This window comes from Ascaphus truei, unplaced genomic scaffold (genome assembly GCF_040206685.1).
Source record: "Ascaphus truei isolate aAscTru1 unplaced genomic scaffold, aAscTru1.hap1 HAP1_SCAFFOLD_2423, whole genome shotgun sequence".
Classification (NCBI taxonomy): Eukaryota; Metazoa; Chordata; class Amphibia; order Anura; family Ascaphidae; genus Ascaphus; species Ascaphus truei.
Window position 1 is genome coordinate 2,176 of NW_027455349.1, and position 27,576 is coordinate 29,751.

A 27,576-nucleotide genomic window follows, 5' to 3' on the forward strand; every position below is an offset into this window, starting at 1 on the left:
ACCTACTCTATCAGAAACTCTACTATCACCTTAATGAAAAATGCACTGTACTGTACATACAGTATGCCTCTTCACTGCCAGTGATGTGGTCATCATTTGTCATCTCCTTATTTTGATACCCCACAGCTACAGCATTCAAAGTTTAATTTTGTTTTTAAAGTAGTTGTTAGACATACTGCTGATTAAGTGATGTAGAATATAACACTGAATGGTAACAATCTAATATGCTGTGTTTGGTTTACAACAGGAACAGAAAAAGACCCACGTGGACTTCGACAATATCAGAAGCTGCAAACCTTTCAGCGTTTTTATGGACAATCTTTAGGCATTAATGCTTCCAAGAAAATTACAGTACAAATGGATCAATCAGAGAAGAAAAGTTTGGTAGACAAGGCTATAGTGAACAAAAAAGAACCTCATGTAAGGGCATTTAATGAATGGTGTGCACTGGTTTTCAAGACCGTTTAATTCAATCTAACCTTAGTTTCCAAAACACAGATGACAAAATATGATGGACCATGTAGTACATGGTGCATACAGGCATATTTACAAAGTAGTACTAAGCCATAAAACACCTTCTGGCAACCATAGTAATTTAGTAAATCTGACTTTATATGCCAGTGTTTACATATCTCATGGAGCCAACAGGAACTGATGTGGGTTCCAGTGGGCTCAGAGAGATAGGAGTGACATACATGTTGGGAGATACAAAAAGTGACAAAGAAAAGTTATAGCATAGAGTGGCAAAAAGAGGAACACAGTGTGTCAGTGACAGAAACAATCACAAAGAGAAAGAAGGCATTTTCAATGCATCAATAATCCAATTCATTATGTTTACCAAGGGTAATCCTTATTCTTTTAAATTTCATTTTTTGGTGACCCAACACCTTACATCTTTTTTGTGGAAACACAGAATTTGGGTCACTTATGCAAGACAATTCCATTGGCAAAGTCAGTTTACAAAGCTTGGGAACCACTTCTATATAGCCACAAAGGCTGATCAGAGGAGATCAGGAAAAGGTCCCCAAGTACTGCACCCAACCAGTTTCTGAAGTATTGCAAACCAACAGTTGGTATCAAAATATGGAGGTCAAAATGATACGTAAAAGTGTGTGAATCTTAAAAACCTGGTGGTGAGTGCTGGACATACAGCTGTGTTTAGAGGATACACCAGCTATTGTTCACTATTGTGCCAGGTGATAAAATTGTACTTTTACCTCTCAATTGCTGGTTAAGTATAACCTTTATAGGCAAATAGGGATGATCATAATGGACAAAGGTATAACCATTCAAATACAAGTTCAGTAGACATTAGATGCATATCTATCACAGAAAAGAGCCGTAGTATTCAGGCAATTCCCAAAGGCATCACAAGTCCAGATGCATTGAAATAGAACACTGTTACGGTTGTGCTCGCCACAAACTGGGACCGGACCGCAGGGCTGAGGTGGGGTTATATAATCACCGACCTTAGTCCGTGCAGACTGATCCGGAGTGCGAAATCCATAGTCGTACATAGCAGGATCAGGATTGGAGAAGGCAACATCGTTGTTATTCAAGCAGTAGTTCGGCAACTGGTAGACAGGAGCTCCCCGCTTCGGCGTAGGAGCGTGAGCGACCTCTGTGCGAGAGGCGGCTTCGGCCCATGATGTCGGTGTCTGTAGGAGAAGACAGCAGGCTGGCCGAGGAACACCGCAGGGCAGCGCCGGGGAAAACCAACACTTCAGCACAGGGGTCCAAAACAAGCCTCCGCGTGGAGAGTATCAGAAGGCCTCAGGAAACGAAGGGTAACCTCTGCTAGGGGAAAATGCAGCAGGTACCAGGAACCAGTACTGGCAAACAATTGCTTCAGTACAGGAGTCAGGAACAGGCCTCTGCGTGGAGTGTAGCAGCAGACCTCTGGGGACACGGGAAGACATGCCTCTGCGTAGAGAGTAACAACAGGCCTTTGGAACACAAGAACTCAGGCCTGTGCATGGAGAGTAGCAGCAGGCCTCAGGGAACTAATAACGAGAACTAGAAAGGTTAGTACACAAATGAGACAAGCCAGTAGGCTTGTGGCTGAACACAGTAACGTCCAGAGAAGTATTATGCTCGGCACTGAATCAGTGCCAAAGCCCAGCATATAAAGGGCAGTGAGCCAATCACAGGATGGAGGTGTGTGAGAATTCCTCCAATGATGGAGCACCGGCTAGGGCAGCAGAGATAGCTAGCACAGGTGCTTATAGATTGCCAGAGGGAGTAATTAGAAACTGCATAGTTCTGCAAGGCTATAAGCAAAGCAGAACCGGATTCCTTACAAACACACCCTATAATCATAGCGGTAGTTAATACAACAGGTGACAACATACTGTAAGTGCTTCAGAGTTGTTAGCTATCTAATAGGTGCATGAATCAGTATAATCAATACATAACATTGGTAGCTCTATTGGCAAATATGTCTGTTCTAGATGGTAGCAGAGTCATAAAACTTTATCAGCAGCCAAATACTAGGTAAACATGAATGGAAGTAAATCATCGCTATACAACCAGGTTTGAGAGTTGAGAGTTCCAGCAGTAATCCATTTGCCTCCACATCACATCCCACCACCAGACGCCACCGTTGTGATGTCCATAAAACCCGACGCTGTTTCACGTAACTAAGTATGCTTCTTTAGGGTAAGGTATAAGTTTTACATACATAATATACATACATATACATATACATAGTGACATCTCAGTCCCAGCATAGGATCTTATGTCCAGATCAAAGACAGGAAATCTTAGCATTTGTGCTCAGGAGGGTTTATTTACAAGGTTCAAATCAGGAACAGGATTAACTCATAACATAAAACGGAAACAAAAGACCTAACTCCTTTCAGGAGTTCTGACTAATACAGCTTAGTTAGGGACTAACAGTGGGAGAACTAAACTCTTTCCCCACTTTGCACACTGTACCTGTAGCAGCTCCCCTTGCAGTCTCTCACAGGGCTGTCTGTGTATGTGCCTTCATATCAGCACAGCAGCAGGAAACTGTCTGTGCTGCCTTTTACCTTGCAACTCATTAATTAGGGCTCAGGTGAGGGAAGGGAACACACCTGGAAGGTGCTGGTCCTATGTACCTACCCTCAAACACCTTTTGTTCCACTACATCACAAATCCCCCCCCCCCCCTTTGCTCAATCGTTATCGGGTGAGCACTTGAAAATAGGGAGGTGTATACCCGGGACAATGCATCAGCATTTCCATGCTTGGAGCCTGGCCTGTGTTCAACTGTGAACCCCTGGAGACTCAAGAACCAGCGGGTTACACGAGCATTCTTTTCCTTATTTTGCTGCATGTACTTTAAAGGTGCATGGTCCATTATTAGGGTACATTTTCTCCCTAAATAATAATATTTTAGAGTCTCCAATGCCCATTTGATGGCCAAGCCCTCTTTCTCAACTACGGCATATCTTTTCTCATGGACAGTTAGCTTTCGGCTAATATATATGATGGGGTGTTCCTCCGTTCCGACTTTTTGTGACAGGACCGCTCCTATACCTACATCGGAAGCGTCACACTGAACCCGAAATTCCCTGGTTAAGTCCGGGGTGATCAGGATGGGATGAGCACATAAGGCATCTTTTAAGTTTTGGAAAACTTTTTCCGCCTGGTCAGACCACTTCACCATGACCGAACTTTTCCCTTTCGTTAGGTCGGAAAGAGGGGTTGACAGGGTGGCAAAGTCTGGTATAAAGCGACATTAGTAACCGGCCAGGCCAAGAAAGGCTTTAACCTGTTTTTTAGTTCTTGGTCTCGGCCACTCCCTAATTGTCTTCAACTTCGCCACCTGCGGTTTCACAAGCCCTCTACCAACCGTATACCCCAAGTACTTGGTCTCTTCTAAACCTATGGCACACTTAGCAGGGTTTGCTGTCAGACCAGCTTCCTCCAGAAAGTCTATACCTGCCTGTACCTTTTCCAGGTGAGAGTCCCAGTCATTACTGTGAATGATCACATCATCCAGGTAGCTCACGGCATAGTCCGTATGGGGCTTCAACACCCGGTGCATCAATCTCTGAAAGGTTGCTGGAGCACCATGTAGACCAAAGGGTAGGACCTTATATTGGTATAGCCCGCCTGGTGTGGAAAACGCTGTTTTTTCTTTAGCAGCTTGTGTTAGAGGTACCTGCCAATACCTCTTAGTCAAATCGAAGGTGGTTATGTATCGGGCATCACCTACCCTGTCTATCAAATTGTCCACCTGGGCATAGGGTAATATCAAATTTGGAGACTGCATTTAGTTTCCTAAAATAATTACAGAACCTGATCTAGCCATCCGGTTTTGGAACCAGTACGATAAAGCTCGACCAGTTACTGAATGATTCCTCGATAACGCTGAGGTCTAATATTTTCTGTACCTCCTCTTTAATGGCCTGTCGCCTAGCCTCAGGTAATCTATAGGGCTTAACATGTATGACATTACCAGGCTCTGTATGGATGTTATGCTCAATAACCGAGGTTCTCCCGGGTACAGGGGAAAAAACTCGGGCATTGCACACAAGAAACTATTTTACCTCCTGTTTCTAAGGGCCAGACAAGGTGGCAGCAATTCTTACTTCAGGAATAGAAGGTTCTCTAGATGGAACAGTCTGAACTACAGTACATTAACCAACGCTTTCCTCTCTTACCAGGGCTTCAAGAGATTCAAATGATATAACTGTTCTGGCTTCCTCCTCCCGGGCTGGCTAACTCTATAATTGACCTCTCCTACTCTTTCTAGGACTTCGTAGGGTTACCGCCAGGTGGCCAAATCTTACATTCTACTGTAGGTACCAGCACTAACACCTTATGTCCTGGCCTAAACACCCTAAGTCTGGCATTCCGGTTATAAGAGTTCTGCTATGAACTCTGGGCTTGCTGCATGTGTTGTCGCAAAATCGGCAACACTGCTGCAATGCGATCCTGTATCTGTGAAATATGTTCGATTATGCTACGGTGGGGTGTTGACTCTGTTTCCCAGGTCTCTTTGAGCATATCAAGTATACCTCGTGGGTGTCTCCCATACAACAACTCAAAGGGAGAGTAACCTGTAGAGGCCTGAGGAACTTCTCTTACGGCAAACAATAAATACGGTAAGAGAAAGTCCCAGTTTTTACCATCTCGGTCTATGGCCTTCCGTAACATATGTTTAAGAGTCTTGTTAAATCGCTCCACTAGGCCGTCGGTTTGAGGGTGATAGACCTAGGTGTGAAAATGTTTGATATTCAACAATATGCATAGCTCTTTCGTAACCCGGGACATAAAAGGGGTTCCTTGGTCCGTTAATATTTCCTTGGGGATCCTGACCCGAGTAAACAACATTAATTCTTTGGCTATGCCTTTTTCGGATGTATTCCGGGGGGAACCGCTTCCGGATATTTTGTGGCATAGTCTACAATGACTAGAATGTGTTGATGGCCCGTGCTGACTTAGGCCCGTTACCTATCAGGTCCATTCCAATACGTTCAAAAGGAACTTCAATAATGGGCAAGGGTACTAACGGACTACGGAACAATTTTACTGGTGAGGTCATTTGATACTCTGGACATATCTCACAATAATGTTCTACCTCTTTGTGTAGACCCGGCCAGTAAAATCACGCCTTTATTCTATCAGTGGTTTTCTTTGCCCCTAGGTGTCCCCCCAGGATATGGCTATGGGCCAGGTCCAACATCTGACTTCTAAAGGATTTTGGCACCAGAAGTTACTCTAACCTATCGGGGGTCTTCTCTTTCTATCCTATACAAGAAGTCATTATTGTAGACAAAGTAGGGTGGTGATGGCGTAACATGGGGGTTAACTGGTACCCCATTTATGCTCACTACTGTGGCCTTGGCGTTTACTAGTGTCAAATCGTCTAGTTGGGCAGAGGCAAACTTTACGGGAGCAACCTGTAAGTCCTGAAAATCTAATTCTTGGGGGTCCTCAACCTCAGGTTCTTCACCTGCCATACCCTTTAACAGAGAACCAGGGTCTACAGGATTGGGGGCCTCAGACAACAAGGGTACAACCTGGACACAATCAGACTTTCTTTCCCACAGTTCCCAAAACCACGGGAAATCCTGACCCACTAATACCTCGTACAACAGATTCGGCACTACCCCGACCTGATGATGTACTGGGTCGATGGGGTTTTCTAAGTACACTTGTGCAGCCGGGTAAGTGTGATTATCCCCATGGATACAGGTTACTTGTAAGGCGATTCCTGTCAGAAACCCAGACTTAACCAGATGTGCAGTGAACAATGTAACTGCCAGGATCAAGCATTTCTCTTACAGGTACTCCATCTACTTTTACTTCACACATCCTGTTTCTCTCTAAATGACCCTTCTCTATAACAGTCTGCTTAACAGCAGGAACCCCGCCCAAAAAATACCCCACAGAAATGTCACATTGCATTTAGTCAGAGTTCATAGGGCAAACTGCCACCACATGTCCAAGTTCATGACATTTGTAGCATTCAGTGTACTTCCCAAAACTGGGTCGGGGTTTTTTCTACAGTCTATTGGAAGGAATGGGACTAGAGTCCCTTCTATGGGCCATAGGGACTTCCAACTCCTTTATGGGAGTCTGAGTCCCTGTGGCCCATTAGGCAGAGGAACAGTCTTACCAGACCTCCTGACGTGCGGGGATCGGTGACCGGGAAACTCGTCGGGACTTGTATTCCGGGCCATCTCCTCAGCAGCAAAGTGGCGTTCCACTAAAGCAACCAACTGCTTTGCGTTTTGGCGGCCATTCTGGCTGACCCACTTTTGGATGGTGCGAGGAAGACCCCGCAGGAACCGGTCTATGATGACCCTTTCAATGACGGCGGCGGCTGTACATTCGTCAGGCTGGAGACATTTCCATGCAGAGTGGATGAGGCTGTAGAGTTGGGAGCGTGGAGTTTTTTCTGTATCGTAATGCCAGCAGTGGAACCGCTGGGCCCGAACAGCGACAGTGACACCTAGCCATGCCATAATCTCAGCCTTCAGGGTTTCATAGTTTTTTGCTTGCTCTGGCTCCAAGTCATAATAGGCCTTTGGCGAGTCACCCACCAGGAAGGGAGCAATCATTGCAGCCCACTGCTCGGATGGCCATCCTTCGCGGGCTGCGGTATGCTCAAAAATCGATAGGTATGCCTCCACGTCATCGTCCATCGTAATTTTCTGTATGATGTGAGATTTTACCTGGTGAGCGACCTGTGGGGCCACGCTAGTCTGGGCAGTAATTCTCTCTCCCAACACTTGGAGCTCCTGGTGTAGGCGAAGTTGCGCCTCGTTTTGCTCTTTTAGCATCTGATGTAGGGACAGTACCATCTACTGTACTAACAACGCCGTACCTTCAGTTTGTGACTTTGTCATCTGTTGTAAACTCTCATTATAGGATTTTGACATCTGCTCTTGGGTCTTTGCCAATTGCTGCAAACCCGGCATTAGGATACCAGCATTTTCTGTTTACCTGTGCTGAAGTGTGGTCAGAAATTCCTCCATTTTCCACTTTCACTGCCTTGTGAACTGCCCACATTTAACTCTACCAATTGTGACGTCTCAGTCCCAAAGTATGATCTTATGTCCAGATCAAAGGCAGGAAAACTTAGCATTTGTGCACAGGAGGGTTATTTACAAGGTTCAAATCAGGAACAGGATTAACACTTCACAAAACAGAAACAAAAGACCTAACTCCTTTCAGGAGTTCTGACTAATACAGCTTAGTTAGGGACTAACAGTGGGAGAACTAAACAATTTCCCCACATTGCACACTGTACCTGCAGCAGCTCCCCTTGCAGTCTCTCACAGGGCTGTCTGTGTATGTGCCTTCAGATCAGCACAGCAGCAGCAGGAAACTGTCTGTGCTGCCTTTTACCTTGCAACTCATTAATTAGGGCAAAGGAGAGAGGGAAGGGAACATACCCTGGAATGTGCTGGGTCCTATGTACCACCCCTCAAACACCTTTTGCTTCACTACATCACAATATATATATATATATATATATATATATATATATATATATATATATATATATATAATTGTAGTTTGCACTCACGGTTTCGAAATGGAGGCAGATGCTTGTCCCATAGTTGTAATGTAATGTAGACAAAAGATGACAAGGGATCTCCCGAGGACAAAGAGACAGCACACGCAGTATAATTCAAACAGTAAAGTGTATTATCAACACAGGGCAGCCAACGTTTCAGTCCTCACAAAGGGACCTTCCTCAAGGCAGTGCAACAAGTGACTGATCTAAACACCCATATATACCCCCACCAGTGAGTACAAAAACACCTGAACCCAATTCAACAATCCATTAAAAACCGTGAAAATCAAACATGCAGCTGCATAGCACCACCCACAGCAGTCCTATGACCAATGGGAGGCACACTGAAAAATTGACAGGCAAGAGCGCCAATGCGAACAGCCCAGCAGGCAGACATCGTGAGGTAATTGCACATTTGTGAGTCCGTTGTGTACCACGTAGTCATTGAGACATGCACTGTCTCAGTTCCTGGTCCGACGGCGTCCATAGCAACCACTGTACGGTTGTAAAGTCAGTAACCGATCCAGTCAGTCAGTAACCCACCCACCCAGTCAGTAACCCAAAAGTCAGTAAAACATTCACACCCAGGGTCAGTCAGTCAGTAAAACTCAGTCAGTAACCCACCCACCCACTCAGCCAGTAACCCACCCACCCAGTCAGTAAAGTCAGTAACCCACCCAGTCAGTCAGTATTTGGGGACCTATTCCTGATCTCCTCTGATCAGACTTTGTGGATATGTCTTACATTTTTTTATGCACCACCTCCATGATCATACATCCATTTTAGACACTGAGGTTGAGCGGTGAGCATTTTCTTGTGTTTATAACCACTTCTATATGTCTTATAGCCATAATACTTTTCTGATTCCTCAGTTCACTTACATATTTCACATGTGCATCATTTATTTAAATTTGCTTATAGCACCATGTATCAACTTGTTTATTTTTAGAATAATTTACCAAGTGCTCAAAATGCTGAATACATCACGGAAATAAATCCAGTAATATGGAAGCCCATAGAAATACCTCTTTAAATAGTATTAACATGCACCTACTTGGGTCCTACTTGGAAAAGCAATACTGTACCTCAGCATCTTGTCTTTAGCAGAGAGGTAGAAAAAACACTGATATTTATCATTAAAATATGAAATTTATATGCACATATACAATAGATGACCCCCCATGGAATGTATAATAAAATGACAAAGGACATCCCGCTACAGTTGATAAGTCCTTTGGGTTGCTTATAAGGTGATTTTTCTGTGTAAAGGGTCAATGTGGGGGACAAGGTAGTTAACTACATAAACCAACTGTATTGTGATATAAGAAACAGGTATAAATCGAATACCTCCTGCCAAGAAACTAAAACATTTTGCTTCCTGTCAGAAAGAGGTGGGGGATTTTTTTGGTGGTGGGGGATTTTTTTGGTGGTGGGGGATTAAAAAGATTGTAAAATAATTGAAATGTTTGCAGTAAACTGTAAATGTTCTATAAATTTGACAGAAATGTTTATGTTAATAGATGACAAAAAAAGAGAAAATTAAAGAGGAGAATCGGAAGAGGATTAAGGCCAAAGATGAAAATAAGGAAATTGAACAGTGGAATTCCATGGCTTCTTCTTTCGAAAAAGAACTTAAAGATACTTTTGTCCCTGGGATAAAAAGACTGGAAGAATTTGTCAAGACTGTTCAGACACATTCTGTGAAGTTTCTGGTGGAACTAACAACATTAAACACCTGCGTTGAGGTGTGGCTTGAGCAATGCAAAACTCACAGTAGGTATTTTTCTTTTCTTAGTATGTTATTATTATTTATTAAGTGTAGGGATGTCAACCATTTAGCATAAAAATTAGTGAGATTGGGAGGTACTGGAACAAAAAAATTATTTACAGTATTATGGCTTTTTTTAAGTGAGACTCCATTAAAGACTATGGGGGTCATGCACTAAGCTCCGTTAAGTCACTTTTAGAGTGCAAAGTGCTCTTAGAACGTGATGTTGCGCTGAACCCGATGTACTAAGCAACACAAACAGGCACTTTGCGCTCTGAAACTGACTTTTTTCAGGAATTTTTTCTAAGTCCAACTTTGCTCGTTCATTATCCTGTTTGCGTTAAATTCTGCCCTTAAGCGGGATGCACTAAGCAACGCAACCTTAGCGTACGCGAAAGTTGCGTTGATCAGAACACGTCAGCTCGAGGTAGACGCAAAAAAAGCTGGAGTTAGAAAAAATTATTTTTGCATGCGCAAAACCCATACAACAGGCCGCAGGGGTCTGGGGGTGGGTGTCCCCGGCTCACCAAGCCGGGGTCCTCGCAAGAGTGCGGGGGTCCCTGCAGGGGTCCCTGCGGGAGTCCAGAGGTCCCCGCTGCCGTCCCGGGGTCCCCACGGGTGTCCCAGGGTACTCGCGGGCCTGCGGTACCAATGTTGCGCCTCCAAAAATAATAAACAATATTTATAACTAAATACACCCCCCTAACACATACAATACAGTAATGGGCAAAATTACTATTATCCACATATGGATAATAATGCATTTGCCCATTTTAAATACATATAACTTTCAATAAATACAGTAAAAACATATTACTCTTACCTTTTACAGGCACCCACAATGAAGGCTGTCTTCATCCTCATCTTCATCTTGCCCATGCCCCCTCCGATGCTGCAAAACATACACAAGAATAAAAACATCCAATGTAATGTCCCCTAACCCCTTAATCACCATAGCGGTTATTAACCACTACAGTCATTAAGGGGTTAACCCACCCTCACCCACCACTCGGAGGCCTACATACCCTCCCCCACTACCCCCCACCCCGTGAGGCCTAACCACCCTCACCCACTACCCAGCCGGGAGGCCTACCCACATATCCTTGGGGCAAAAACCCCTTCCCCCACCCCCAGTACCCACAATAAAAACAATACACTGCCCCACAATAAACATCATTCTATTTATTAAATACATAACCCACCCCCTGTGCCCCACCCCCCCATAAATACATGATTTATAAAAAAAAATTGCCAGCAAATTGAAATCTCCATTTTTGACAGCGTTGCTATCACGGTATGCAGAAAGCCTGAATACCAGTGATAGAAACATTTGCAAAAATGGTGAGTAGCCGGGGACGTGATGATCTGCCCTCCGAAAAGGGCTCACCCGGTGAGTTGATTCTGCTGCAGGGAGAGAGAGTCACCTCTCCCTGTGCCAATCTCGCCAGAATTTTTTTTAAATTTCAATGTTATTACTAGTATATGTGAGTAGGGGGTCTCCGGAGCAGAACCGCATTGATTTCAGGTCCGGGGACCCCCTGTTTCCCGAGATACAGGCCCCGTTATGGGGTGCCAGTATATCCTATGTATTGAAATGTCCCGGTCACGTGACGTGAGACATTTACATGCATAAGAGATACCGGCACCCTATAATGGGGCCTGTGTCTCGGGAAGCAGGGGGTCCCCAGATCTGAAATCAACAAGGTTCTGCTCTGGAGACCCCCTGCTACAATACACTAGTAATAAAATTAAAATATGTAATAATCACCAATACACAACTCACCCCCTGTGCCCCACATAAAACCATTATTTTACACACAGGATTAATACCACAGGCTGACAGGGGTCCCGTAGTCCCCACAGGTGTCCACAGGCCCCGCAGGGCAACCCAGGGGGTTCCCATGGGTGTCTGGGGGCCCTCAGGTGTTCCCCACTAGGCTCCATGGGCCTCCAGGTGGTCCTCGCAGGTGTCCGTGGGCCCCGATGGGTTCCAAAGGTGGTCCCCGCAGGTGGTCTGGGGGCCCTCGGGTTGTTCCCATGGGTGTCTATGAGCCCTCGGGTGGTCCCTGCATGTGTCTGGGGGCCCCACAGGGGTCCCCGCAGGTGTCCGGTGGTCTTCAAGTGGTCACCGGGGGCATCCAGGGGTCCTCGGGTGGTCCCGTGGGTCCTCGGGTGGTCCCCGTGGGTCCCTGCTGGCCTGCGATACCATTCCTGTATTTAAAAACATGGCCAACATTTTAAAAAATACACCTTCCCCCCCTCACCAAATGCATACTGTGTGATGTGTGACGCAGTAATGTGTGAAATAACCAACTATTATCCAGATATGGATAATAAATTATTTGCCCATTATTAAACACAAAATTAGCTAGCCAGCATAAATAAATTAAATAAAAACAGTTCTACTTACCCCTGCCTACATGTAGGGCATCCTCGTCAGCATACTGCAGGGCCATGTCCTCTGATGCCAGCAACAATACATAATAAAATACAATCTAATGGCCCCTAACACCTTTATCGCCTTAGCAGTTAATAACCGCTATAGTAATTAAGGGGTTAACCCACCCTGACCCACAACCCACCCGGGAGGCCTAACCTCCCACCCCGGACCCACTATACCCACCCTGTACCCATTGAGTGGCATAGTAGTACATCATACCCATATAATATGGGCATGATAAGCAACTATAGCAGTCAATGGTCACACTAAAACAAAAGCATGAATGTCAAAAATACACAAGAATAAAACAAATACAAGTACCTAAACACCCAGAAACAACATGCTAGGTGCTAGGTACCCTCCCAACCAGGTATCCTATGATTCTTTTGGGGCACCCCATTATAAGGCTCAGCAGTGGTCTCGCAGTAAAGTCAAGTCGGTCATAGTCATGTTTACCGAGATGTATAACTTGATGTAAAGCTGATTCATGTGATAAGATACATATGATACTGCATTTGTTTTTATTATGTAACTCATTGTGTGGTTAAAGTTATATATGTGTTACACTGTGTCCAAGCGGGGATGTTGGTTCTTTCACCAGGAGTATAGCCTCGGTCCACCCTAGGTCCCCTGTCTGCCCCCTACCTGTGGCTGCAGCTGCATCTGGCAGCAGAGGCTGGGGGGGAGTGTGGTGAGGTTACGGCAGGTGACCCGGTCGCCGGAGGCTGCTGGCGGCTCCCCTTGCAGGGCATGGCCATCTTGGCTATGATCGCGCATGCACGAGATGCCACGCATGCGCAGTGTAGGATCGTGAGGCAGCCATAGCAGGGAAGGGCTCCATGGGGACTACAAGCCCCATCATGCATAGGGGCTGCAGCAGCACATGAGCAGGCTTAGCCAATAGGACTGCCAGGATTCCCTGCTTCCCCAAATAGATACATTGCGTGTGCTAGGATCACGACAGTCAGAGCTGGGATGAGGAAGGGGTAGGGTGTGTAGGTGTAGGGCGTCTGTGACAACTGCAATAGGCCAGAGACTCCCTTAAACTCCAGATAGGCCCTGACTCCCCTCAGCTAGTGGTCACTGCAGGGACAGGCCCAGTAGTTAGGGACACTATTATTATCAGTGTGTGTATTATTGCATGTGGTTCTGTAACGGGGTTATCCAACAGTAGGATCCCGTACAGGTGGAGGCGCTGTCACCAGACAGATCAGGCACACCCCAGGTTCCAAGCAGCAGAGGCTCATTTCTCCTGTGAGCCGCATGTAATGCACCACATACACCAGAGCCACAATATCTGCCAGGGGTGGGGGAAAAGTGCGTTACAATTGGACGCACTGCTGAGATCTCAGACCTGGTGTGCCCTACTCAGCAGTCAAATTTGTAAACCAATCAAACACCATGTTTACGCCCTCGCAAACAACAGGTCCACGAGTGGGCCTTAGAGCTCCGGTAACCTTTGCGACTCATGGTCACAGTGAGAGGAGTCCCTGCCCTCACGTCGATGTTCATTGTCCGCGACCAAGTGAAAAGATCACCTGGTGTGAGCAACGTCAGGATCATCAGTAGAAAATATGACAACGCTCACCAAGGGAGTGTTGTGTTACTGGCCATCAGGCAGGAGATATGCCCAGAAGATGCCCCTCAGGTCATTTACCTGCCAGAGACTCTGCCCGAAGGGTGCCCGCTCATATATCACCCCAGATTGTAGCACCATCACTACCTTTCCAAGCAGTAGTGAGGGTTTCCCTTCCCCAGCCCCGTCTCCCATTTTCCAAGTTTGTTGCCCGCTCATATACCCTGGGTTAGTATCCCCCAGAGCTACATCCCCTCCTGGACCCGCCCCAGGCTACCGGCGGCTCCCCTTGCAGGACGCCGCCATCTTGGCTATGATCACGCATGCACGAGATACCATGCATGCGCAGTGTAAGAGCATGAGGTGGCCATAGCAGTTAAGGGCTCCATAGGGACTACAAGCCCCATCATGCATAGGGGCTGCAGCAGCACATGAGCAGGCTTAGCCAATAGGACTGTGTTGCAGGGTACATGCAACTACACACGTGGGTTTCTTGACAAGGCTGTTTTATTTTGCCTTGAAAAATATACAGCACACAAAACAAAAATAGCTCTTTTTCAGCACTAAACGAAAATGGCTTTTCCTTCAGCAAACCGAACAAAACCGTTTCTCTTTAGCAGACAGTTTATATATATGCAGATACCCTTATTCTATGCAGGGTACAGACAGTTCACAGTTTCACTACTTTGCTTCTCAGACCTTGTTTTCAGGAATCACTTTAGCAGCTTACTCCTCTCTCATCAACAGCCTCCATGTGTCTACAGCCTGGGTTTTAACATACCTTGATTAGGCAGCTGGGATCCAACTAATTGTCCTGAGGTTCCCAGCTGAAGTTAACCTAGTCAGTGCTGCACTGCAGACTAGACATAGGTTTTCCAGGCATATAACTGGTGGCTTTTGTTTACCCTGTCACAGACTTCCAGGATTCCATGCTTCCCCAAATAGATACATTTCACTCACTAGGAGCACACCAGTCGGAGCTGGGACGAGGAAGGGGTAGGGTGTGTAGGTGCAGGGCGTCTGTGACCCCTGCCCTAGGCCAGAGACTCCCTTAGGCCCCAACTAGGCCCCAACTCCCCTTAGCTTGTTGTCACTGCAGGGACAGGCCCAGTAGTTAGGGACACTGCCCCTGTAGCACCAGTGTGATGGACACAGCCAGGACGTGGCAGCGAACTGGTGATCCGGTGGTCTGTTACCAGATTAATTTACAGATCAGAGACTATCTTCAATGGTGATACCATCCACGTGGGAGGTCACCCCATGTGAATAAGTGGATCCCATTTTTCCATTGTGGCACTACCGGGTACTGGAGTACCCAGCAGGTATCAAAAAGTGCACCAACATTACACACAGTAGTTGTGGGCATTGCTTTCTCACACATTTGGTTGGGTTTGCTGCTTGTATAACTTGATGTAAAGCCGATTCATGTGATAAGATACATATGATACTGCATTTTTTAAATTATATAACTCATTGTGTGGTTATAGTTATATATGTGTTACACTGTACCCAAGCGGGGATGTTGGTCCTATCACCAGGGGGAGAAAATAGCCTGGGTCCCCCTTGGTCCCCCGTCCGCCCCCTACCTCTGGCTGCAGCTGCTTCTGGCAGCGGATGCTGGTGGGGAGCATGGGGAGGTTCTGGCAGGCGACCAGGTTGACGTAGGCTACCAGCGACTCCCCTTGCAGGATGCCGCCATCTTGGCTGTTATCGCGCATGCACAGTGTAGGCATGCGAGGCAGCCATAGCTATGAAGGACTCCGTGGGGACTAAAAGCCCCATCATGCATAGGGGCTGCAGCAGCACATGAGCAGGCTTAGCCAATAGGACTGCCAGGATTCCCTGCTTCCCCAAATGGATACATTTTGTGTGATAGGAGCACGCCAGTCAGAGCTGGGACGATGAAGCGGTAGGGTGTGTAGGTGCAGGGCGTCTGTGACCCCCATAGAGACCCAGCGACTCTTAGAGACCAGAGACCCCCTTATGCCCCAGCTAGGCCCCGACACCTCTCAACTTGTGGTCGCTGCAGGGAGAGGCCCAGTAGTTAGGGACACTGACTCTGTATCACCAGTGTGAGGGACACAGCCAGGACACGGCTGCGAAGTGGTGATCCATTGTCTGGGACCAGATCAAAAAACAGATTAGAGACTATCTTCAGGGGTGATACCATCCACTTGGGAGGTCACCCACGTGGAGGCGGTTGTCGTCATTGACAACAACCATCGCTGGATCAGTGGATCCCATCTTTCTATTGTGGCGCTACCGGGTGTTGGAGTACCTGGCAGGTATCATCAAGTGCACCAACTTTGCACATGGTAGTTGTGGGTAGCGCCGTCTCACACATTTGGGTGGGTTGCTGCTTGTGGACACCAGGGTGGTTAGGAGCCCAAGGGCCCTCAGTACTTTGGGGAGATAATCCACCAAAGGGGGACATTGAATTGGAGGACACTGTGAGGGTACGGCCGTGCGTGGCCTTGTTGGTGGGGACAGTATATTGTTATTCTTCTTATGCATGCAGTAAACTGTTATTATTATTATTATCATTATTATAATTGTGTGTATTATTGCATGGGGTCCTGTTATGTTATCCAACATAGTAGGATCCTGTACAGGAGGAGGTGCTGTCACCAGACGGATCCGGCACACCCAAGGCTGCCTGTTTTTCACAAGACCTTTGCCCTCTGTGGTTTTTTTGTTCAACGGATGTTTAGATTTATGTGAACTTTTTAATTCATTTGTAATGTTATGAGCATTTGATGTGCTCTTTATACATTTGACTTATTGGTACTCATTTTGTGTTTTATTTTTTCTTTGAGCCCCTTTTTTTGTTTTATACAGTATGTTTCTAAAGTGACCCCGCTGATCACTGGAGAATGGGAACTGCAGGGAGATAACTACAATTTTCTAGAGGATATCAAGAATTTCTGGAACATTGTGCCTTGCATTTGTTCATTTTAACTTGAAGCTCACGCTTTCTTAATGGCTGCATCCATGTTTTAGTTACATTCACATGTATATGAAATATGTAGAATAGAAGAAATAGGGATCTATATCTCATATGCATTTTATTATGTCTTTTTGGAAATAATATAACCAAAGATGTACTGTATTATTTTTTCATTTTCTCATTTAGCAAAAGAACAGAGAGATATAAATATTGCTGTAGAAATAATGAAGAAGATACAGACAATACTAAGCAAACATCAGGAGATGTTGCAGAGGAAGGATCAAAAAAAAATAGCGAAATACCTTAAATATCTGGGGTTTGAGAATTTGGCACGTTCCCTGAAGTCATCTAAGGTAGTCAGTACAATAATACTTTTAAGTCAATAAGCAAAAAATTGTTTCTACTCTATGTTTCCTTGTTTTACGTAATAGCATTTTTTTTATTTTTGACAGCATTTTTTTTATTTTTGAAAGTAACAAATAATTTATTGGGAATTACAGTGAGTTCTTGCTTACCAACAGATGCCTTATCTGCCGCCACCAGACACATTATCCGTTTATCTGATGGTTGCCCCCGCTGAATAACATTGACCTGCAATCCAACGGTCCGTTATCCGACGGTGGTTGGTGGGACGCATTCCGTCGGATAAGCGAGGACCGCCTGTATAGGCTAAAGTTGTTAAATTCCGGGCATTATTGAAATCCCTGTTCTCTGATTGGTTAAAATCCCAGGCATTACTCATTCAGTAATGCCTCGGAATTTTTTGCACCTTGCCAAGTATTAATTTCCAGCCAGTCAGCTGTCCCTTGTCAAAACAGTTCTCAGACAAGGGAGGTGATTGGACAGGAAGTAGAAGCCAGGCAGATACTTCCCCCCTCCCTGCAGAGAGCTCCGCACAGGACACATTGAGGAGGGAGAGTTTGTGCTGCTGTCTGCAGAGTGTGTTTTTTATTTGAGTTTGTGTTTGCATCTGTCTGCATACAGGCATACCCCGCTTTAAGGACACTCACTTTAAGTACACTCGCGAGTAAGTACATTTCGCTCAATAGGCAAACAGCAGCTCACGCATGCGCCTGTCAGCACGTCCTGAACAGCAATACCGGCTCCCTCCCTGTACCGAAGCTGTGCGCAAGCGGGGAGACTATAGAGCCTGTTATACATGCGTTATTTACATCAGTTATGCACATATATGATGATTGCCGTACAGTACGTGCATCAAAAGTGGGGAAAAAGGTAGTGCTTCACTTTAAGTACATTTTCACTTTACATACATGCTCCGGTCCCATTGCGTACGTTAATGCGGGGTATGCCTGTATTTTGTTTTGTGTGTAGCAGCAGAATTTGTGCATGTCTGACTGCAGAGTTTGTGTGTGTGTGTGTGTGTGTGTGTGCAGTAGCACTTTGTGTGTGTCTGTCTACAGAGTTTGTATTTGAGCTGCAGAGTTTGTGTGTGTGTGTGTGTGTGTGTAGGTCTGTCTGCAGAATGTGTGTGTAGAGCAGTAGTGTGTGTGTGTGTGTGTATGTGTGTGTAGAGCAGCGGTGCAAAAACTGGGTAGGCGCAAGATTATTTAGGGGGGGGGCGCAGGTGGTATGCTTTAAAACCTGGGGGAGGGCAGATGCTGTGCACAGCGGCCAAGAAGCTCAAGCTCCTTGCTGCTTCTCTCTTCTGTTGCTTGCTGCGGGGACGGGGCCTTCACTGCACACAGACAACCCCTCCTCCTCCTGTCTGTTTGCAGAAGCACATGGGGGACCCAGATGAAAGTGTTTGACTTTTATGATTGTATGTTGTGTCTGTGTTGGTTGTGATTGTGTGTGTTGAGTGTGTGTGTGGGTGTTGGGATTGAGTGTGTGTGTTGTGTTTGTGTTGGTTGTAATTGTGGGTGTTTTGATTGAGTGTGTGTTGTGTCTGTGTTGGTTGTAATTGAGTATGTGTTATGTGTCTGTGTGTGTTGTGATTGAGTGTGTTTGTTGTGTGTGTGTTGTGATTGAGTGTGTGTGTGTTGTGTCTGTGTGGTGTGTGTGTTTGTTGTGATATGAGTGTGTATTCTGTGTGTGTTGTGATTGAGTATGTGGGCTGTGTCTGTGTTGTGATTGTGTGTGGGTGTTTGAATGCATCAGTGCGCAAACTGGTGGGCGCAAGATTATCTAGGGGGGCACATGTGGCGTGCGGTGAAACCTGGAGTGCGCTGGCCAGCAGGCGCTGTGCGTGGGAGGGCGAAAAAGCTGTGCGCGGGCGGCCGAACAGGATAGTGCAGGTTTTGGCCACATGATGGTGTGTGCACGCACGGGGGCTTCGGCGGTATGGGGGAGGAGCATGTCCCAGCGCTGTGACGTCAAATGCCCCTCCTTCCGGTGTCTGCCCTGTAATAGCGCTGTGGCCCTGCTCTCCTCTGCTGGCAACCTGCTTCGCTGCGATCCTCTGCAAGGAAAAGGGTAGGCTGCCATTACATCAATCATAATATGAATGTACAGAAATAATTTAAAAATAAAAATGAAAACACAACATTGAAAACGGAAATAAATAAATCATACATAATACTGTAGGTAGGAGTGTGGATGACACTGGGGACAGCAAGCCAAAGAGCAGGGAGAATAAAAAGGCAAATGGGTGAAGGAAAAAAGGGAGGGGATGGGAAAAAAAGGGGGGGGGGAAGAGGGAAGGGAGGTAGCAAAGAGGAGGATGAATGCCCCCTCCCCCCCCCCCCCAAAAAGGATTGCATTTGTGCACGTACACTCTCCCAAGCTTGGCGTTTGGGGAGACAAACAAAATTGATGTTGGAGCGCGCTCAGCAGCAGTCAATGCACACACACACAGCCACACACATAAATAGCCCCGATCCACACCCCCGCTGGTGCTTGCAAAATTATGCAGGGCACCCTGTGCTCATGCTTGGAGTTGGTGATGTCACCGCTCTCAGTGGCAGCGTGGACGCAGCCTAATTTTGCAAAAGCGAGCTGTTGAAATATATAAGTATTTAGTCATATTTGTATTTACATTGTGTACCGTTCAATAAAGGTTTTTTTTTTCATGTGATTTTGATTACATTAGGCAGGGGGGCCCGAGAAATTTCATGGTTGAAAAGGGGGGCTCGGCCTAAAAAGTTTGCTCACCCCTGCTGTAGAGCGACAGTTTGTATGTGTGTGTAGAGCTGCTGTGTGTGTGTGTGTGTGTGTGTGTGTGTGTGTGTGTGTGTGTGTGTGTGTGTGTGTGTGTGTGTGTGTGTGTGTGTGTGTGTATGTGTGTGTGTGTGTGTGTGTGTGTGTGTGTGTGTGTGTGTGTGTGTGTGTGTGTGTGTGTGTGTGTGTGTGTGTGTAAAGCTGCAGTGTGTGTTTGTGTGTACAGAGAGGGGCTGAAGAGTTTGTGTATTTATAGTGGGGAGACAGCTGAGCGTGTATCTATAGATATAAATAGCTACAGTGTGCATGTATATAGAGATGCTTTAATGTATTTACTTTTTATTTCAATAAAAAAAATCTATATTACTGTAACACCTCCCCCCCGCCCCCCAAGGGAGATTTGGTAGTCACATGGTGTGCTGAGGTGCATACCTATTGTTCACAGGAGGAGTGAGTCTTCGCTGATAGTACTGGGGAGGGGCAACAGTTCAGGCTTCAGCTTCTAGTCCAATGGTGCAGCACCTCCAGCCCACAGGGCTCCTGCCAAGGACATGGATTCTCCCCACAGACACTCATCAAGCACTGACTCATATAGTCCAGGGATGATACAACTGTTTTTTTATTGCAGCTTCCATTCTCTCTCCTGACCCCTGGAGCAGACCCAAGGGGCTTGAGGCCCAAGACCCCCTCCATAGCCCCCTAAACCCCTGATGGGGCAAGGTGGAAGCACTCCCACTCCACTGAGGGAGGGAAGACAGACAACACAATTTGGTGGAGTGCTAGCTTTTAAACCTGGGGGAGGGGTTTGTAATCCAGCCCCATAACAAGGCAGGTGCAGGTACTGACAGGCATCACACCATCTGCATGTGACCCAGTCAGTACCCTCCCCAGGCATGACACTCCAAACTGCCGGTAGGTCTGCACCTGGATAGAGTAACATTGTAGCTGTCCAGGCTGCAACTGCAAGCTAGGCCATGTGCAGGAGTTTAACCCCAACACTGCCTGTTTCTATCAAGACTTATAGTGTTGAGGCCAAAGAAAAGTATAGCCAGGGGCAGTAGGCTACATCCTCCCTCTGGTGAAAACACCTCACGGCCACGCATAAGGAGCATAATTTATGCACCACAAATAAATTGTGCTGGCAAACACAGAATTACAAAAATAACAAAACAATAAAGTGCGAATAGTAACAGTGCATAACATAACCTTGGCATAACTGGTGTCTCCTAGACAGGAGGACCCTTCACCCTGTGCAGCACATTTCCTGCTCTGTTACCTCCCTTACTCATTGTGCAGTACCGCTCCTGCTCTTTTAATAGGCATGATCTAGATCAGGCTTTCTGACAATAATAAAATATTTTTATTTTTCCACTTGACCCACTCTCTTTGGCTGTGCGCCATATTTTTTGCCACTTTCTGACATGTCTGCCCTCACCGTCCGGTACTGTTACCAAATAGAATCTTTATCTGCCGTGTTCACTGACATATTGTAACGCCTGTATGCCCGCAGACCTGGCCAGTCCCCAGTACTGAGGTGGGTAAGGTTATAACACGCACCCACAGCAGTGAGGGCTTGCCCAGAGTGTGGTAATGCGTTGCCGGGCCTGTTGAGAAAGGGTTAACACATATTTGCAACGTCCAGGATGCCAGAGTTTGGATAGTAATGTCCGTGTGCCAGAGTTCAGGGGTTATAGAGAGCAGCATGGTGATGTCCGTAAGCCAGTGTTCAAGGATTGGAGAAGGCAGCGTAGTAGTATCCGAATGCAGGGTTCAAGGGCAGGAGAAAGCAGGGTAATCCAATTCAAAGCAGAGTTCAAGCCAGGGAGATCCAAAGGTAAGCAGGGACAGGAACCAGCGCTGAAAAAGACAGGAGAGCCAAGCATAGAGACTGCACACACAGGGGTCACAAGAAGCTATGCAGAGCAATGAGCTAGAGGACAGACAGGGATTATAAAGGAGAGGGAGGAGGACCAATGGGAGAGGGATGAGGAGCAGAGGGTTGAGTGAGAGGTTGCAGGGATAGGTCAGAAGGAGCAAGGGAGGAGACAGGTGAATCACACAGGGATATGGCTTGTACGCCAGGGCTCTTGGAAGGCCTATACCTGGAGCGTGTGCGCGCGCCTTCTGTAAGGGTTGGATGCGCGCATACAGTGTGTGACAGGGAGCGTGAGGAGCATCGCGCCACGGGGGTGCTCGTCAAGGAAAGCGAGAGAGCAGGGGAAGAGACCGAAGGAGGTAATGTGGCAGGTGGGGAAATAGAGGGACGCCGCGAGCTGTGAGTGCCGCGAAGGGAATCTGGTGCCTGGAGAGGTGTGCGCACCTCGTGGGGAACGCGAGTGACAGCTGGACGCGTGTCCGGAAACGCCGCAGAGGAACGGGTGCGGGAGGAAGAAGGGACAGATGGATGAGGAGGCGAGGGAGGCAGGTCAGAGGCAGAGGGAACAGGGGTGACAGGGAGACATTGGGAAGCATGAATCCCCTGAACCGTCACACATATTATACCCTATCCAGGTGAATATTTCTGCCCACTTGCCAGACCTTGACCAAATACCCAGCCCTATTTTCCCTGTAAAGGGCCCCGCTACGGCATTTCAGAGCCATCTATTCCAGAACAGCTGCTCGCACCCACTCATCCCTGTGTGCGTCCACCGCACTCATAAGGGCTTCTGGGATATAGGGGTAATTATACCCAGCTTTATGGAACCCCTGTACAAGGACCCTATCAACGCGGCTACTCTTCATCAGATTCTACCCGCAGGCCCACCCTGACAGTAAACAGGAATAGGGGTATTCAGGCGGTTCACAGCTGCCGTCCGGGCACGAAAACAGGAATCCACACGCAATCAATTAAAAAGGCTGTTTAATGAGTGCATATACACCAAAAAGTGTTCTGCTACAAAGAAAAAACTCTGACGCGTTTCGTCCGCAGGTAGGGACTTTGTGAAAGAGTATCTGGTACTGCCCACAGTGATGCTTATATAGTGAGACAAAGATAGTAAATGGGCGTATCAAATTGCATAAAAAATCTAGCCCACCAGAAGAATAATGGGCTAATTACACCCAAAATGGAGAATTTACATATTAACCCCATAATGGTACTCACTTATGAGGGATCACTAAGGACAATATCTATTGCAGTAGAACATGACATTTAAAAGACACAAAAAAAGGTTAAAAACAAACATAATACTGCCGTCTTGATACATGAACCAACAATGTATAAAACAGTTACCAGTATCAATGTAGCAGAAAAGGCAACATACATATAATACAAAATATGCAAAGTAAGAAATCGCGAATCTCAAATACATACATAATATGAAGTTAATGTGCAACTTATAAACTATGATAGAAAATGGAGGATCCAGAATCATAAATAAGTGTAAATAAATATATATAAATAATAAAAAATAAAAAATAATAATAAATAATGAAACCCTTAATTATTATATATAAAAACAACAAAAAGAATAATAAATATGTGCACAGAGTAACAAAAACTATATTAAAAATCCATATAAATAATAAACCAATATTAATATTAACACATAATAATGAATAATAAAGCACAGTCATATACGTAAAATATATATATATATATATATATATATATATATATATATATATATATATACATCAAACTAAAAAGTGCTTAAGATCCCACTCAACATTAATGCCAGTGGGATGTAACGTGTTCATAGCATGAATCCAATACATTTCTCTCATGTTAAGTTTGTTTATTCTATCTCCCCCTCTAGGGTGGATATCAACATGTTCCAATCCTGAGAAAGAAAATTTGGAAATATCCCCAAGTTTACAAGATGAAAAATGTCGTGACACTGGGTGTAATAAGTCCTTCTTTAAAATAAGTCTAATTGTTCTTGAACTCTTACTCTCACGGGCCTGATAGTCCAACCAATGTATGACATTTTACATCCACATTGTAAATGGTAAATCACATAACTGGTATGGCAGTTCATAAAACTACCAATACGACGATTGCCATCACAAGTAGAAATGTTTTTAATGGGTTTGGCATATTTGCAAACCGAGCACCGCCCACAGGGGAAAAAGCCTTTTGGAATATTACTTAATTGAGATCTGTAAGATCTAAAATTGAACAAACTCGGTGAAAGATGAGAACTTAAAGTTTTTGATTTTTTAGAAATAAATCGTGGTCCACCCTGTATAAGGGATGCAATGTCCTTGTCCAAGAAATGTATTTTCCAATGTTTTTGAAAAATGTCTTTGATAGCTTTAGACTGTCTATTGTATATTGAAAGAAAAGATGGACACAAGGAATTATCCTCATAGTTGTATCGCTTCTTTTTTCTATGTAGTTTGGATTTGATCATTTCCTCTCTGTCTAAAGAGTCTGCATACTCAAATGCCCTGACAATATCTGCATCCTTATAACCTCTTTCTCTAAAATTATCCGCCATTTCGCGGGAACGAGTCAAAAACATTTCATTATTTGAACAAATCCGTTTAAGCCGGATAAACTGGGCCTTGGGTATGCTCTTAATCAAGGCAGGGGGATGACAGCTAGTTGCACACAGAAGAGCATTTTTGGACTGAGGTTTGCGAAAAATATCCGTCTGGATCTTTTTTTCATTATCAATAAACAGTGTCATATCTAGGTAATCTATGTGATGAATGTTCTGTGTATATGTGAAATGTAAATTATAGTTGTTAGTATTAAGTGTATTGATAAATGTGAGCAGTGAATCTAAATCCCCATCCCACACCAAAATAAGATCATCAATATAGCGCCAATAAAAAATAATGTGATTACGAAATAAATTAGCTCATTGTGATAAGAAGTGAAGGGCTGAATACACTGATTATGTTGTAGCCCACTTTCTCCTGAGCTATATTTATTAAGCAAAGTAAACAATATTGGGAAAGTTCCTAGCACTCTTAAATGAAATAATGAAAGAAAGGAAATAAGCCAAATTGATTTTAATATGAAAAAAATTGATAACACAAAACAGCAATCAATCAAAACACACTGTGGGTATATATGACAAATACTGCAAATGTATACTCGTGTGATGAACCACAATGTACTAAATGGCAACACGAGGGGAGGTAGAAACACAGCGTAAGGGAAGGGTGGGAGAAAGGAGAGATGGGGGGAAAGGAGAGATGGGGGAAAAGGATGTAGGAGAATAAGGGGGGCGACATTTCGGGGGGTCAAATAAAATCAATTTGTCTTATTCCCATTTTTTTCATTATTTCATTCAAGAGTGCTGGGAACTTTCCCTATAGTGTTTACTTTGCTTAATAAATATAGCTCAAGTGAGGGGCTGAATACACTGATTATGTTGTAGCCCACTTTCTCCTGTGTCTAGGGACGTGTGGTGCGTTACCTGAGTGGCTCACAGGAGGCCTGATCCTATTTATGTGGAGGAATTTGGGTTCCTCCTTGTTCCTTTGTGCACCGCTTATCTTTCATCTTCATCCAAATTGAGTGCTGTCTATCATATATATTTGTTGCATATTTATTAAGTGGTTCTATTCCCTAATACTTTTTCCAGAACTTAGTCACCTTACTACCTATTCACTTCTTGCGGCTGCCCCAGAAGGTTTCTTATGAAAAAACACCACTTATTAACTATGGGCCAAAATCAAATATCCCACATGCCTTTCTAGCAATATAAATGTAATATTGAAATGAAATAATAAGTAGAAATAAACATCAAATTGAAAAACTGACAGGAAACCAACGTGGAAGATGAGAAGAGAGAGATCAAATATTCAGTTGGAGTTGGCTCCGCTCGTTTCCAGATGCAGTACATGGGTCCTTACTTGTTGAGAGAGGAGAGAACTGATCCTGACCCAAGAGTGCAACATTTTATACCAGACACGTGGCAGGTAATTAAATAGTTGCTTCTCAGGATCAAGATGTAAGAAGCACTGACATCATTGAATTGCCAGGCAAAGTGATAGCTTTTACCTTACAAAAATGTCAATTAAAAAAATCACATCAATCAAAGCTGTGCATAGTTGTAGAAGTATTGATCTTCAAGAACCAACCACAGAGATGTACAGTTTTAGTCTGTACAAATCTTTCAAAAAGAGCACGTGTCTTTTTCATGTGTACACAGTAATGGTAAAGCAATGGTTTTTGGTCACTTCCTGCATTTAACACATATTTGGATTCAAAATTACATTCATATCTCATGCTGTTGAGTTACCCTGACTGAATCACCAAACGATTGCCAGTTTCGGTAACAATGTAGAATTATACATTGTCCCATGCTTTACATATAAAAAATAATAATTTTTTAAAAGTTGAAAAGTAGTATTGCTGCTTTAACAACCAAGTTAACAGTCAGAATTTCCTGCAGATTTATTTATTTTAAACTGTGCTAGTAGACCTTATGTCAGCTTTGAACATGTATCTTTATACTATTGTCCTAGAAACAGTGCTAAGATTTGGGGAATTATTGATTCACGTGTGATAGGGCCCACCAGGCACTAATACAGTACATGGAAAATCCCATTGATGTCGGTAGTGCCCGCTCTACACCATAGCATTTTGCTATGCCATTAGTGCACCTTAAGGCATATTGATCTATAGATACAAATGTAACAGCCATTTTTGTTCCCACTGACACGTTACATCAGAACAGACAACAATGTGCCACCATTTTAATCACATCAGACACGCAATCACTGAAACTACAATTGTTAGGAGTTTGATTAAGAAAAAATTACCTGGAGGTGTTTCAGTTTAATATTACCATTCACAAAAAATGATCAGTGGCCAGATTGCAATGCAGCAGTGCAAGTACTGTAACAGACACATTTCTGTTTCACTAACAGCGAGAGCTTCTTGACGTGGTTGACAATAATGAGTCTGCAGTGATTGTCGCCCCAACATCTTCAGGAAAAACATATGCCTCCTACTACTGCATGGAGAAAATCTTGAAAGAAGGCAATGAAGGTGTTGTTGTGTATGTTGCGCCTACAAAGGTAGAGCTTCTGTAATTATTGTATTATGTGTTATTATTGTGGTATTGTATCAAGTGGCTCCTTTTCTCATTCATCTTATAATGTGGTGGCCCTTAAGGGACATGTTATCCTCCCTAAACATAATATTCACAGCACTGTACATAAACCTTTAAAGTAACACTTAGGTGTTGCCCTGTAGAGCTGACAATGTAGTCTTGGTGCCTGAGGCAGAGAGAGATGAAGTGTCTTGACCAAGGTCACAAGGAGCTGACCCAGGGATTTAAACATTTGAGTGCCCTGAGACATAGCTACTATGTTGCAGTGATGTTAAAAATAAAAAGTGCTTGTTTTGCTATGGGAGATCACGTCCCGTGCTCCTTCACTGATGAGAAACGAAAGAGAGACTTGGGGACTCTTCTACTTCTGTTCCATCATATGTGACAGAGCGATCATGTATCCACTTTGGAGAAGCGGTCAATTGATTACGAATACCGGACGACCCAAGGCACTCTGGTGTTGTGGCCCCTCTTGCTCTCAAAGGTTAAACCAGGCTGCCCTGCATTCAGAGATGTAATTCACTGAGATACTCTTTCAGCCCTCTCTGCTCATTTAGTCTAATTCCCCTGCAATTCCTGTCCTCTTCAAATAAGTAACTATAGGTTTGTCCACAGTTATATGGATGTCTTCAAACTTGCTTTAAAAAATAAATCACAATTTTCTGCTCTATTTTGTGAAAGTTCACATTGCTC

General features: G+C 44.8%; 1 protein-coding gene across 1 annotated transcript in view; it reads left to right on the forward strand.

Annotated features, from left to right (window-relative positions):
* Window positions 1–247: 247 nt before the first annotated feature.
* LOC142481025 (putative ATP-dependent RNA helicase DDX60) overlaps window positions 248–27,576 on the forward strand; it is a gene marked incomplete at both ends in the record, with an annotated part of 34,207 nt that continues 6,878 nt past the window's right edge. The window contains 5 exons of the mRNA XM_075582726.1: window positions 248–420; window positions 9,540–9,792; window positions 16,937–17,103; window positions 25,589–25,744; window positions 26,699–26,848. Of these exons, the coding sequence (XP_075438841.1) occupies window positions 248–420; window positions 9,540–9,792; window positions 16,937–17,103; window positions 25,589–25,744; window positions 26,699–26,848 (899 nt within the window). The remainder of the gene's footprint in view (window positions 421–9,539; window positions 9,793–16,936; window positions 17,104–25,588; window positions 25,745–26,698; window positions 26,849–27,576) is intronic.